This window comes from Zeus faber, assembly GCF_960531495.2.
Source record: "Zeus faber genome assembly, chromosome: 16".
NCBI classification, from domain to species: domain Eukaryota; kingdom Metazoa; phylum Chordata; class Actinopteri; order Zeiformes; family Zeidae; genus Zeus; species Zeus faber.
The window spans coordinates 27,703,059-27,717,161 of NC_137202.1; the positions used below are offsets into that span (position 1 = coordinate 27,703,059).

A 14,103-nucleotide genomic window follows, 5' to 3' on the forward strand; every position below is an offset into this window, starting at 1 on the left:
TGCCAAAACCACTCCCCACCACCAAATCTTCACTCCAAGTCACTTGGATCACTTTTCTTCCTCATTCTGATGTTTGGTCTGAACAGAAACCGAACCTCCGAGTTGCTGCCACATGATTGAATGGTTATACATTTTCATTAACAAGCAGGTGCACTGTTGTACCTAATTAAGTGGCCACTGAGTGTATAACAAATAACTAAATTAAACCCCTTCTGGCAAGTGTTACAAGATTTATTTTAAAGGTGCATTGTGTAGAATTTGGTGGCATCAAGCGATGAGGTTGCAGATTGAAACAATCCCCCGACCCCCCTCACCTATCCCTTTCCAATGATGTAGGCGGAGTTACGGTGGCCTTCAGGTGCCGCAAAAACGTGAAAAGCACTCTCTAGAGCCAGTGTTTGGTTTGTATGTGCTGGTCTACTGTAGAAACATGGTCGCGCAACATGACGGCCTCCGTGGAAGGGGACCCACTCCCTCTGTAGATATAAACGTCTCATTCTAAGGTAACGAAAACATGATTCTTATTTTCATCATTATATACTAATTAAAACATACTCGTGAATATTATATTCGATTTCTGCCAAGTCCCTTCACAAATGTTACACACTGTACCTGGTCATTTTAGTGCTTACCTAACCCAATAAGTGTTGCTGGCAGCCACACGACGTCAGCTACAAGTGATGACACTGCCATTAGTCCTGTTATTACTTTTCCATATTTGATCTGGAAAGGGTCCAACATGGTCACATATCTTCTGTCTCTCATCGGCTTGGCAAAGAAAAGTCCACCTTAATGAAACATAGACCAAGCATTTTGTTTGTGAGACTTTCAAGCAAGACTAGCGATCTTATTCCAAATAATATTTGTGAGTGAAGATCGCTCGTCTTGCAAATCTTGGAGAGACACAAAAGTAACTGTGGCAGTTCCACCTGGCACACGCCACCCGACTGGCGTTTTCAGAACCCTCCTTCACAGAGACACAAGCAGATATGTTGAAAACACACCACTATATTGTAGCGAGTGGCAAGTATAACAAGCAAGGCGCAGTAGACACATGTCATGACAGAGGCTCTACACGTGTGTGGGGATGGCTGATTGACCTGTTGCTTGTTGACTGCTCTGACGAGCAACAGGTGTACAGCCACCTCTGATCCCGGGCCAAACTACCTAGACGCAAGACAGGTGTGGCTGCTTAAACCACACCATCCCCACACCTCAGTAACTCTTCAAAAGTTGACTTCATGTTTAAATAATTCGGAGGCATTTGAGTGTGTGTGTGTTATCGAGTTGAGTCCTTACACTTACAGATAATTAAACAGGAAATGTTTCCTGCCGAGATGATGACGACCTGTACCAGTCCCAGTGAGGGGGTGTAGACTGCCTCTGCTAGTCCATTAATGAAGCCCCCTCCGATCCACGTAGCTAGAAGACAGTAAAACAACACACACCAACACACATGCTTAAATTAGACTTAATGCCAAAAGCAGTAACAATGGACGGTGAGTCACAAATTCGACTGATAAAGGAAGCCATAGAAACAGCACAAGAACAACCGACAGCCGTTCCTGCTCCTCCTCCATGAGGCTTCTTCGCTTTCGTAGCAGAGGTCTTGCAATGTAGGTCATTGCGATTGGAATGTTTGTCAGTGCTTGCACAAACTACCATGAAACTAGTTTGACAATATAAGTAAGGTAGTTGATGGTGTGGTGAATGACAGTATAAGAATAAGACAGTATAATAACACGTACAGAAACGTGCTTAAATTAAAATTAAAGCCACAAGCAGTAACATTTGACACTGAGGGGTGAATTCACAAAGCAATGGTGCGGCTTTTGCGACCACTAAACCGGCACAAATAACAGAAAAAGCGAGCGTCTAATCGACAAAGCCCACGCATACGGTGAAATGCACCGCTTACTGCACTGCAACGCGAATTGTGTCTAGGTGCACTGGTGCAATTTGCACGCATTTAAATAACAAACAAACATTTGGTGTGACATTGGCCTCCTTCTATGAAAATCAGCCTCATTGCAGATAGTGTCCACACGCAGTTGGCGTGAAATTATTCGCATCTGCAGAGAGCTGGTGGTAATTGCACGACCAAAAGATTATTATTTTTTTTTTTTAAAAGGCAGCGCTGCAGGATCTTCTGCAGAGAGCGGGTGCAGCTAAAATGCATTTATGAGGGGTGCCACGCCCAGACTTTCCAGCAATCTGTAAATCATATTTTGACATTATTATTGTAATTTTTATTCCTGTCATCTATAGGTAGAAGAATGAGCAGCAGTCCTTTGTTTTCCAAAAGCAACTTTTTAAAACTTTGAATAATCTTTTGTACAAACGTTGATTAATAAGGGTTCTATAATTCCTATTAAATTCAAAATAGGTATATGGAACATGTAAAAGTTATCGGTAATGGCGATGAAGTCAACATTGGCATTGAACCACAGATCATCATTTCTATAATATAGAAATGTTATTAAATATTTTAAAAATATTCAATATTTTGACATTGTCATCATTTCTATATTGTAACACAGGTACTCCTCACTTAACGACCTACCTGTTTAACGGCCATTCTAACTTATGACCAGCTCTCTGACCAGTCTGGATTGTATGCATACTCTTTAAACGTTTTATAGTTTACCAGAATCTGATATTGGCCACATTTAAAAATGTATGTGAACAGCCAAACAAGAAAATTGGATCCGAGTGATAAATCTGAATTGAGCACTAAGGCCTACAGTGTGAACGTAGCCTGAGTGAAGCTGACCTGACCTCTAAACTGTATGGAGATAAACATGGCAGTTTTTTCCAGAATGTAAAGCAAGATCACTCTCTATTGGATTTTTTTACAGTTACCACATAATATAAAGTCCCTGTGAAAAAGTCTGGAAATCCTCCTGTATTATTTATTGTTACTTTTCAAAAAATATGAAAACTAGCTCAGACCTAGGTGATTTACTTAGAAGTTGCAGCGTCAGGTGACTGTTACTTCAGGGTTGAACTATTAATTTCTTCTAAATTATCCGACTGTGGTGGCTGTTCTGCCTGGACTTAACAACCATGGCTCCTCCGAAGAGTTGTCCAAGGACATCAGAATCAAGACAATTCACTTCCACCAACAAGCAGAAGGACACAAAAAAACTAAACTTTAGGATGAACCCATTTCAAGCGTCATTAAACACGGACGATAAATGGAACAGCTGAAGTCGAAACCCAAAGAAGGATCCGGATCAACTGGCCCGTACATCACTACTTCACACGACTACACACCATCACTACTTCTACTTGTCAAGTCAATTCTTCAGCAGCAGTGGAAGTAGAACCTGGAGCTTCAGCAGTGTAAATGAGTTCCGCCATATGGAATTCAGAAGGACGAACAGAACCTTGAGAAAGTAAGAATAGAGCAACATAAAGGTGTGGTTGATCGGAAAGCTGACCTGTCATGGTGAAGATTCCCACCAGCTGGCTGATCCTACGGTTGCCCAGCAGGGTCATCTCTATTTGGTCTGCCGACCTCTTCATCTCTTTTTTGGATTTCAATGAAGCCCAGATGCCGGTTCCCAGGACCAGCAGGTAGAAGAAGACCATCGCTATGACCCCTGGGACGTTCAGAGCCATGATGGACCAGATGATGGATGACTGACTGACTCCAGCTAAAGTCACAGTGTCTGAAGAGGTAAGAAAATGCAAATGCTTTCTCAGTCGCCTTTAGTTATTTTGTAGGAAGGAGGTAGATCTAAGATTGCAATGTCGTTTTTCACGAGTCATATTTCATACTGGAGGTTTATCAGCATACTGTTTATAGAAGGGCAGCTCCTCAACTATGTAAAATGAATGTAATTGTATGAGATGCATTAATCCTTTGAGAGAAATTGCTTTCAGATGACTAGCAGTGCCAGTTTATCAAGTTTTGTGTCATCATCTTCGGCGATCACCCGAGGCTGAATATGATTGTTCTCCTGGTGATTTGTGGACTTCAGCCTTTGTGTAATCTGCGTGTTACAGCAGCTTTTCTCTCACCATACTATAGAAGGTAAAAATTCTAGTTTTTACGACTATCATTGCATGTTACACAGTGTTGCTATTGTAGTGGAACACAGCAGGGTCACCTCTGCTTTACCTATAACCTCCTTTGTCCCCCTCTGATCAAGGCAGACCCCCCATGGAGGGCCGGTCTCATGACAGGCCTGGAAGGGAAAAACCCAGTTTTTCCTTTGTGTTCAGTCTGAATCAATGACGACTGTAATCACGATATGACCTCATTTGGCAAAGTTACTCATAATAGATTTAATGCACAAATTAAATGCATTAACTTGTATGCGTCCAGGTTGACGTTTGGTGGCCGACCGGGAAACCGTGACTGTCAAAGATTACAATATCCCATAATGTGTAATAAAACCAGGTCAGAGATAATGATTGTCAGGCTTTTTGTGAGTGTTGAAATCATGTTATAGTTAATTAGGAATCTTAATAGTTAATTAGTCAAGAATGTTGTGTTACTGAGATAATGGTTGTGGAAGCTGACTAATGACTGACCACATGTTTCGTTTTATTTGTTTGTCTATAAACATTGTCACAAGAGTTTGTTGTCGAATCATTAACTGGGGATGCACAGGTTTTTTTTGGAACAGTACGGAGTAAGGACTTGAACAATCCCTTAACTCAGTTGTGTTTAAAGATGTTGTTTCATACATGTAGGACACAAACAATAATAAATAGACAGGTACAGGAGCCTGCGTGCACCGTTGTCTTGAGGAGAAACAAAATAAAGCTTTAATTCTGAGTTAAGTTGACATTTTTCATATTCCATACAAGTGAGAAACTAGGGAAATAAAATAAATCTCTATGAGATGATATCATATATTGCTATATTATAATCACAAGATTTGCACATTGAACAGCAGGTACCTGCAGGGGGGTGTGTCAGATCAGCTGCCCCAGGGAGCCCAAAAAGGAGGTTAACCAGGGGTTATTGTTGTATGTGCAGAAGGTTTGAGTCGGCAAACACGTTCTCACAAAAGCTGGTGCACAAGGTCATAGTGTCAGTGTGTTTGTGCGGCCTGTAACTCCAGCTTTGCGTCGTCGTCCCTTTCTTCACAGTCTTAGCAGATCTGAGTTCCTACCTGCAAGTCTGGAGAAGATGAACCAGACAGTGATCAGAGAGTCCCAAAGCTGCTCGGGGGACAGAGCGATAGGCGCCCTTTAATACTGTAGAGCAGTGGTCCAGTGTATTATGGTCTCTGGTTGGACATTTAATGTGCCGTCTGTTTTTTGGCAGCTCGTGGCTGAGAAAGCAAATTCCGATGCCAAGTCCCCCCCCCCCCACTTACTTCCGTGTCCCGGTCCGCTCAGAGGGGTGTGAAGCCCGGTAGATGGAGAGCCGTTTCGGTGAAGCACAGGGCAGCAGATCTGCTCAAGTCCGGGTTTGCTCTGTTGAGGAGCAGTAGTTTGTCCGTCAGAGAGAGCGGACATGCACCAGCTGGACTGACGGGAGCGCAGTATGAAATCCCCGCTGTCTCAGCTTAGCGAGGGCTGCCGCGCGCTTCCCCCGGCATCTCCTAAGGTGAGCTCCATACAGAGCTGCTGCTCCACCGACTAAAAGCGCTGTAAAACTCTCAGAATCAATGACAAACTGCATAAGAGTTTGACCAGGGGGCAGTCGGTGGTTTGAAGGTTCTTGTCGGCCGAGTGTGGTCAAAAAGGGGAGCTGGAAACTAAACCAAGATCCAGAGAGCCCAGTACCGAGGCTGCCGTCTTGGATTAAAATCGCCAAAGACAGCGTTCAGCGTTCTTTTATTTTGCCCAAAAAAGAAAAAGAAGGGGGGAGGGGGGGTCAGGGATCAATGAAGCAATGAGGTTCTTCCCTGACTGGAGTATTTGATTCAGGGGGTTCACTCCTTGGACCGGGCCTGGGGTGGGGGATGCACAGGCCCGGTCCAAGGAGGCAGAGTCAGCTCAGGACACCTTCTCTTCATCCCAAACTCTGGCCTACAGCTCATTTTGTGAAGTAAAACATCCTTAATACAAACTAATCCAGTAATCGCCAAACAGGGAGTCTCCGTCAATACTTCAGGCAGAGGCTACTTACCCTACCCACGTTTCCACCAGTACGCCCAGAGATCCCTCCCTTCCTCTGGGCTTGGGTGAGACTGTCAGGCTTAAGCAGGTAAATGAATGAATGAACTGCCGGGTGTTTGCTGTTCCAAGGAACGAAGCAGCTGGGAATGAAACTATTGATTAGCAATGACTTTCCACAACTGCACTCTACCTGAAGAACCTGCCCTCCTTGTGCACGCCCCTCCAGCCTGTCCTCCTCGTGCACGGTGTGGGACTAATAAAGGTTTATCTTATCTTATCTTAAAAGACAGGATCAAACGCTTGTGTGGTGCTGCCCTCTGGTGGTAAACAAATGGATTGCTTTGGGGAACTTTCTCTGAAATCAGACCAAGTTTAAAGTGGTAATCCGTAACATTCTTTGATGAAAAAGATCCAGTGATTTACACTTTTGTTAGCTGGGACTAATAACCAGCCACCCATTCAACGTATTTGCATTATGTATGTGCTCTGCTATATTCCGTTTCTATCGTTGGTGGCGGGGTTCACTTTTTTCCGGCAACAATGGAATGACGGGGCAGAAGAAGTGGACGGTCGCCCCGGTGGATCTGATGAACCGGCGTAGCAAGTAGCTGTCATTAAACTGATGATATGTATTCAAATTCACAAATAACAACAGCACCCTCTCAGGAATAAAATGATCCCCATCCCAAAATAAAACAAATGAAGGGATCAGAAGAAGACGAAGCATCGTGAGGGCAGAGCTGGGTGAGATGGGTTGAGGTTGAGAATAAAACGTTGTCGTTTTTAACAGAATTATGGGACTTGTTGTGCAATCCACCCGACGCAGACGCTCTCATGGATTTCCGCTTCAATTTGTCCAACGACAGATATTCAAAATCACATGACCGAGCCATAGTAGACTGCAGCGTTTCCTTTATTGGACAACTTTTATTGTTATCGGTGTCTGTATTTTCTTTGAACTTTCTGCCTCTTCCATGGAGAGGCAGAAAGTTCGGTGAGAATACCAAAATTATTACCAAATTAACTCTTCGGTGACTGACACTGAGGTAGTGCACAGCAGCAGTTTTTCTTTCACACACCTGGGATCAATTACCTGCACAGTATTTAGCCCCAGCTTCCTAACCATTCCTTGCCAGACCGTCAACTAGCTTTCCCCGAGTTGTAGCGCTATTGGCTCCCTTCCAAGTACCTATTCCTAGTTCCTAGTTTATGTCTTGTTGTCTCTCCTTACCCGCTTGTCTCCTCTCGTCGACCAAGTCTGTCTCTCCAAGTCCAGCCAGCCCGGTTTACCTGCCTGTCTCCGCTCGTCGACCAAGGCTCTCCGTCCATCTCCATCCAGCCTGGTTCCCCGTCTCTCCACCCGGATCCTGGACTCCATCTCCTGGTCATCTTCATCCCTGCCCTGCCCTGCCCTGCTCCATCCCCACCCGACCGGGTCCCCCGGCCAGCTCCACCGTCCCGGCTAATATACATCCCTTGCCTGCCTCCTGTGTCGTGCGTTTGGGTCCCTCCCAGCTCTGGTCGTGACAACTGCAAACGTTAAAAACCTCAAAGTGTATAAGATGTCACAATGTCTTTGATTATTTTAGAACGCACTCAGACCAAAGCCCTGCTGATTGTCGCCACGTCTAATGGACCATGACTCCCACTCAGGCCCTGCGCCGCGCGTCTGCCAGTTAACGGCTGGAAGCCCTGGATCACAGCTGCTTACCTGAGCTCACAAACCAGCGCGAGGGAAGAAGGCGGCCTGGTGGCAGATTAATGCAACGGGCACTTGTCATGCGGCAAGTGCAGGTTCTTTTAAATGGGTTTGCCGAGCGGTTATTGTTCCGTTGACAGTTATTTCATCTGCTTAGTTGAGAGAAGCGTGCCAATGAAGTGAGTGATTGAGTTGTAATGCCGTGTCAAAGAGGTGGTCAGCCGGGTTTCGTGATTTACAGAGGTGGAATGGAAGAAGAGGTGGAGGGACCTCTGACACGTGTGTGAGGGAGCCAGGGGCCGAGGCCGTTGGGGCGGCGGCTTGCAGACCTCCGCTGAGGGTGGAGGTAGACTTAAAAAGAAGTGGACGCTTTGGAACTTTGTCTTTTACCCGCTCGGAGAGCTCCCCTCGCTTTGCACCACGGCAGGGGACGGACTTGGACCTTTCAACCTGCTTCTCTTCCCCAGGTCAACAAGCTTGCTGTTTTCTGGAGTCACAACATTCGGAGAATGTTTGATATATATACACACACACACCACATCTCCTCAAATAAAAACTGGTAAACAAGGCTCAATCTGAATCTGTGTGTGTGTGTAACAGGGGCCCGAGGACAAAGCAAGCCACCAGGAATTGTGGATGGATGTGAGTGCATTGGAGGCACACATTCTTATTCAAGATTCAAGATTTTTATTTGTCACATACATATACATACTTCCATACATATATGCAGTGAAATGTAATGCAACGCACCCGGTGATAGCACACAATAAGTCCTAGGAAAAAGTACAAAAATAAAATAAAATAAAAAGTAGAAAATTCCTTTCTAATAGACCCGACTAACTGACTCCTAAAACGTAATACAGTAAGTGGAATACTTATAGAATAAGATAAAAAATATATAGAATAAAATACAATAAAAAATAAATTGAAATAAAATGGAATAGGTTGAAGGAATATGACTATGTATATACAGATATGTGCATTTAAAGTGGCATGTGAATTAAAGTGGCATGTGAAGGTGAATAGTGTGAGGTAGTGTTTGGGATAATACAGCACAGTATACAACAGTACGGCGCAGCAATACGGCATCACGAACAACCCTGAACAGTGATACAGTATGCGGTACAGTATGCTACATACAGTACAGTAGGTAGTGGAGCCTAGTGCATGGCTCAGTTAGGACCCCTGGTGAGGTCAGCGTTGACAGTTCTGATGGCTTGAGGGAAGAAACTCCGTCTCAGTCTCTCTGTTCTCGCTGTGTGACTGTGGAGGCGCTTGCCTGACCGCAGCAGCTGAAACAGTCCGTTGTTGGGGTGATGAGGATCCTTCATGATCCTACGGGCTCTGCTACTACACCTCCTGGTGTATAACTCCTGCAAGGGGGGGAGGGTAGTTCCAGTGGTACGTTCAGCTGAACGCACCACCCTCTACAGGGCCCGCCTGTCCTGGGCAGTACAGTTCCCAAACCAGGCAGTGATGTTGCCTGTCAGGATGCTCTCCACTGCTCCAGAGTAGAAGGACTTGAGGATCCTCACCGAGACCCGGAATTTCCTCAGCTGCCTGAGGTGGTAGAGACGCTGCCTCGCCTTTCTCACCAGAGTGTCTTATGAGAAAGTTGTTAAATTATTGATGCCTTCCTGATTACACTAAGCAAACATATTACTTTTTATGAAATGTAAAAGCACATTTTACCATTCTGCCTAACTGACACCTGGAGTGTATGTTCTAGTGACTCGTTTTGACTGGGGCAGCTGGGAGTTGATGTCTTTGGACCTGGGTAAGGCTTTGACTACATAGGGGGAGAAAGGTGGAGGCAATCGGTTCTAAATGGGAAGGAGAATAGCTACAGGTTGGTACATCTGCAGGGAGGAAAGTGACACCTATGAAGGGACCTAGAATCCACCAGTGAAGGAAAAGCTGCTTCCCCGTGGAGGAAGGAAAAGGGCATTGGGCCATTGAGAAGTAGGCCAATCAAATCAAAGTCACCAAAGTCCCCAGGATAGCATTACTAATCATTTGCTGAAAGGAGACAGGTTCTAGTACCGTGTTGCAGGATGGGAAGAGAAAGGGGAAGAGATGAGTGTATAGAAAACAACAGTTAGATCGCTGGGGGCGACCAAGATAAGGAATGGAATTGGCTCAATAGTGATAGCAAATTGAAGGGAACATCTTCCTCTCTCTGGACTGTTTACACAGTACATGGGTGTGCAAGAGTACCTAGATGCAGATCAAATATGGCGGCCGTCCCCCCATAGATGTCTGCGGTCGTCAGGAAACATCACTTCAGCAGCAGAAGTTTGTGACAGTGACCCTTTGTCAGGACCCTGCCCTACTTTTGTGTCCTGCCTGTCTCTCTCGGTCTCCCTCTGTCCCTCTCTAGCTCCCTCTGTCTGTCTGTGTCTGGCTTCACATCCCTGCCACTGCACACCTTACCCCAGTCAGTAATCTCACCAACTGTCTTCACCTTCCTTGTCACTCAGAAGGTATTTAACCGGGTCCCCATTCACTCTGTCGGTGTCAGATCGTTGCGCGTGTTCTTGCATGTGTCTCTTGAACGCTCGGTCCTGTCTAAAAGACTGATTCCTGGTCCTGACTCCCTCCCTCCCTCCCTCCCTGCCTGTTCCTGGGTCCTGACTCCCGGCCTGGTCCTGATTCCCTGTCTGTGCCTGGACCCTGATCCTTTAGGTTCACCTTTGGGTTCACCTGACTGTATCCGTTACCCCCTTGGCACTTTTATTGAATCCTCTGTGCAAAATCAAAATGAACCTAGCTATTTTGTGAAAATAATTTTTGTTTGGGATCAAATTAACCCCAGCAATTCAAATCTACAAAAATGACTGTAATTCAAAGTGTAAACCAAGGTTACACTTGAGAACATTAGCAAGGAAGACATATCAGTTAGTCAATAATGGAAAAAACACCAATAAAAAGTATGTAAACGCTCACAACTGTATGTCTGGTATGTTGCCTGCCAACATCTCGGATAAATCCAGACTTAACAGGTCATCAGAGCAGAGAGGATCATCGGCTGTGACCAGCCCACCCTTCAGGACCTCAATACTTCCAGGTCAAGAAGAAGGGACAAAAAGATGATCAGTAAAATGGATTGATGGGTTGATTCAGATGTGTTTACAAGTCTTTATTCCTGACACATGCACATAGAGAGAGGACTCTTACTAAGAATCATCACACATCACTACAACCCACTGTCATCCATTTATTTAATAATTTTAACAAACAAATAACTTGCAGTGCAACAACGGTATTGCTTTATTTTAGGGCTAAACTTTCTCCCTCTGGCCATGCTGACCTCTGCTTGGTACCGGGTTTGTCCTTGGGGCTCCAGGATTTTGATGATAATCTGAAAAACATTTGATCCCAGCATTCCTTGTACTGTCCTCGATAGTTTATTTTTTTCCAAAGGGCTCAAAGAATTGACCACACTAAGCTTATAATAAACTCCCATTTCTCAATAAAACCCTTGAAAAGGCAGTTCACAAACAATTACACTATTACTTATGCACTAACACTCACTATGATAGTTTACAAAGCTCCCACTGACCTGGCACCAAATGATACTTCCAACAGTATCATTCATTCCAACAGGAGTCGAGCTCTAGTGCTGAGGTTGCTGTGTAGTGTATCACTGCTCGTATTGTAGTATTGCAACTTGGACTACTGGATTGACTCTGTACATTTCACTGCTATTTGCTGATCTGCCAACAAGCTTGTGTTCCAGACACACCCCCTATTCAGGTAAGTCCTCTCTTATGTGGGCGTGCTCTTAGCCAGGTGCAACCCTAATCACACGAGCAGCTGTATTCTATCACCTATTTATGGTCCTGCCCTTGAAGCGTTAGCTTCAAGCGTTGGCCCATTTGTAGTCGCTCTCGTGTGAAGACGCACGTCTACCTCTGCACGTCAACCGAAGCAAGGACACCGAACAAGGCAAACCTGCCTTCTTTCTCTCACTCCATACAAAATGTGCTACTACCACATCACTACAACTTCAAGGTCACCCAGAAAGCCTCGTTATACCATACGCCGATGCAATCCGGGTAACCTCAGGTCCCTGCAGCAAACATCTTCTGCAAAGACCTCCTTCTCTGTTGGCTTGTGGAATTGTCGATCTGCAGTTAATAAGGCAGACTTCATTTCTGGTCATGCCAACCAACTCTCCTTAGAGCTCCTTGCTCTCACTGAGACATGGATTAAACCGGAAGATAGCGCAACCCCGGCTGCACTCTCCACTAACTACTCATTCTCCCACCCATCCAGACCATCTGGCCGTGGTGGTGGGACTGGCCTGCTAATTTCCAACACATGGAAATTTAATCCACTGCTGCCTTTAAACAACTTTGCCTCCTTTGAATATCACGCCGTCTTGGTGACTGCTCCGGTGAAAGCCTATGTGGTCGTCATCTACCGTCCACCAGGACAACTAGGTGACTTCCTACATGAGCTTGACACCCTGCTGTCATCAATCCCTGAGCACGAGTGTCCCATGCTCGTCCTCGGAGACATGAACATCCACTTGGACAGTGCGAGCTCGGCTGACTTCCTGTCTTTGGTTCGCTCGTTCGACCTAAGACAGATCCCGACTCCACCGACTCACAAGGCTAGCAAAGAGCTTGATCTCATTCCTGCTCGGAGCTGTACCACCAACAACCTATGGGTCACTCCTCTTCATCTCTCTGACCACTTCTTCATCCACTTCAATGTCCAGCTACCAAAACAACCCCCCACCTCCCCACCCATGGTTACTATCCGCAGCAATCTCCGCAACTTGTCCCCCACCCACTTCTCCTCTGTGCTCTACTCTTCTCTTCCACCCCACGGCACTTTCTCCTCTCTGCAGGTTAATGATGCCACTGACTCCCTCTGCTCCACCTTGAGCTCATGTCTGGATAGCCTGTGTCCACTATCCACCAGACCTGCTCGTTCAACCCAGTCGCACCCTTGGCTGACTGACACCCTCCGGACAACGCGCACTGACCTCAGAGCAGCCGAGAGGAAATGGCACGAATCCAAAACAACTGAGGATCTTGCTAGCTACCAGACACTGCTGTCCTCCTTCTCTTCCTTCTCTTCTCTATGGGGATGGTAGCTCAGGCGGTAGAGCTGGTGGTCTAGTGATCTAAAGGTTGCTGGTTCGATCCCAGGCTCCTCCTGCTAGCATGCTGTATGTGTCCTTGAGCAAGACACTTAACCCCTAATTGCTCCTGATGGCTGCGTCCGTCGGTGTTTGAATAATTGTAAGTCGCTTTGGATAAAAGCGTCTGCTAAATGACTAAATGTAAATGTCTTCCAGCATCACTGCTGCCAAGAAGGCCTTCTTCAACGATAGGATCAACGGTGCCACAGACACACGTAAGTTATTCACCACCTTCAAGTCTCTGCTTTACCCTCCACCACCTCCCCCAGCTACTAACCTCACTGCTGACTGCCTTGCCTCCTTTTTTACTAACAAAGTGGCAGCCATCAGCAGCCAATTCACTAAACAACTTACTCACAACCTGTCTTCTCCAGCCCTAGGCTCATCGTTCCCTGGTTTCACCCCCCTCGCTGAAAGTGAGGTATCTAAACTACTAACATGTAGCCGTCCTACTACCTGTCCGCTAGATCCGATCCCATCCAACCTCCTTCAAGCCATATCACCGACTATCACCCCGGCAATCACACATGTGAATAATTCTTCCCTAACTTCCGGCACTTTCCCTTCCGCTTTCAAAGCGGCTCGGGTCGCACCACTGCTCAAAAAACCCTCACTCGATCCCAATCAAGTAGGAAACTATCGGCCGGTCTCTCTCCTCCCATTCCTTTCCAAAACCTTAGAGAGGGCGGTCTCTAGACAGGTTACAGAGTACCTGTCAAGAAACAACCTTCTTGATACACTTCAATCTGGCTTCAAAAGTGGTCACTCCACTGAAACAGCCCTGTTGTCTGTGACAGAGGCCTTAAAAACTGCTAGAGCTGCTGCCAAATCCTCGGTCCTCATTCTGCTTGACTTATCAGCTGCTTTTGACACTGTCAATCATTGCATACTCCTGTCCATACTCTCAAGCATGGGCATAACGGGCAGTGCACTTTCCTGGTTCGAATCTTACCTTACTGGGCGCTCGTTCAGTGTGACATGGCGAGGCCAGCTGTCTGTGCCTCACAACCTCACCACAGGGGTGCCCCAAGGCTCGGTGCTAGGACCCCTCCTCTTTGCCATATACACCACCTCACTGGGCCCGATCATCCGCTCACATGGCTTTTCATATCACTGCTATGCGGATGATACTCAACTCTATCTGTCCTTCCCGCCCGACGACCCT

The 14,103-nt window shown here is 46.0% G+C and overlaps 1 protein-coding gene across 1 annotated transcript in view; it reads right to left on the minus strand.

The window, feature by feature from the left end:
- Positions 1-3,624, minus strand: part of LOC307242136 (high affinity choline transporter 1-like) — a gene marked incomplete at both ends in the record, with an annotated part of 43,542 nt that extends 39,918 nt beyond the window's left edge. The window contains 4 exons of the mRNA XM_080016471.1: positions 633-788; positions 916-967; positions 1,355-1,422; positions 3,444-3,624. Of these exons, the coding sequence (XP_079872597.1) occupies positions 633-788; positions 916-967; positions 1,355-1,422; positions 3,444-3,624 (457 nt within the window). The remainder of the gene's footprint in view (positions 1-632; positions 789-915; positions 968-1,354; positions 1,423-3,443) is intronic.
- Between the last annotated feature and the right edge of the window lie 10,479 nt (positions 3,625-14,103).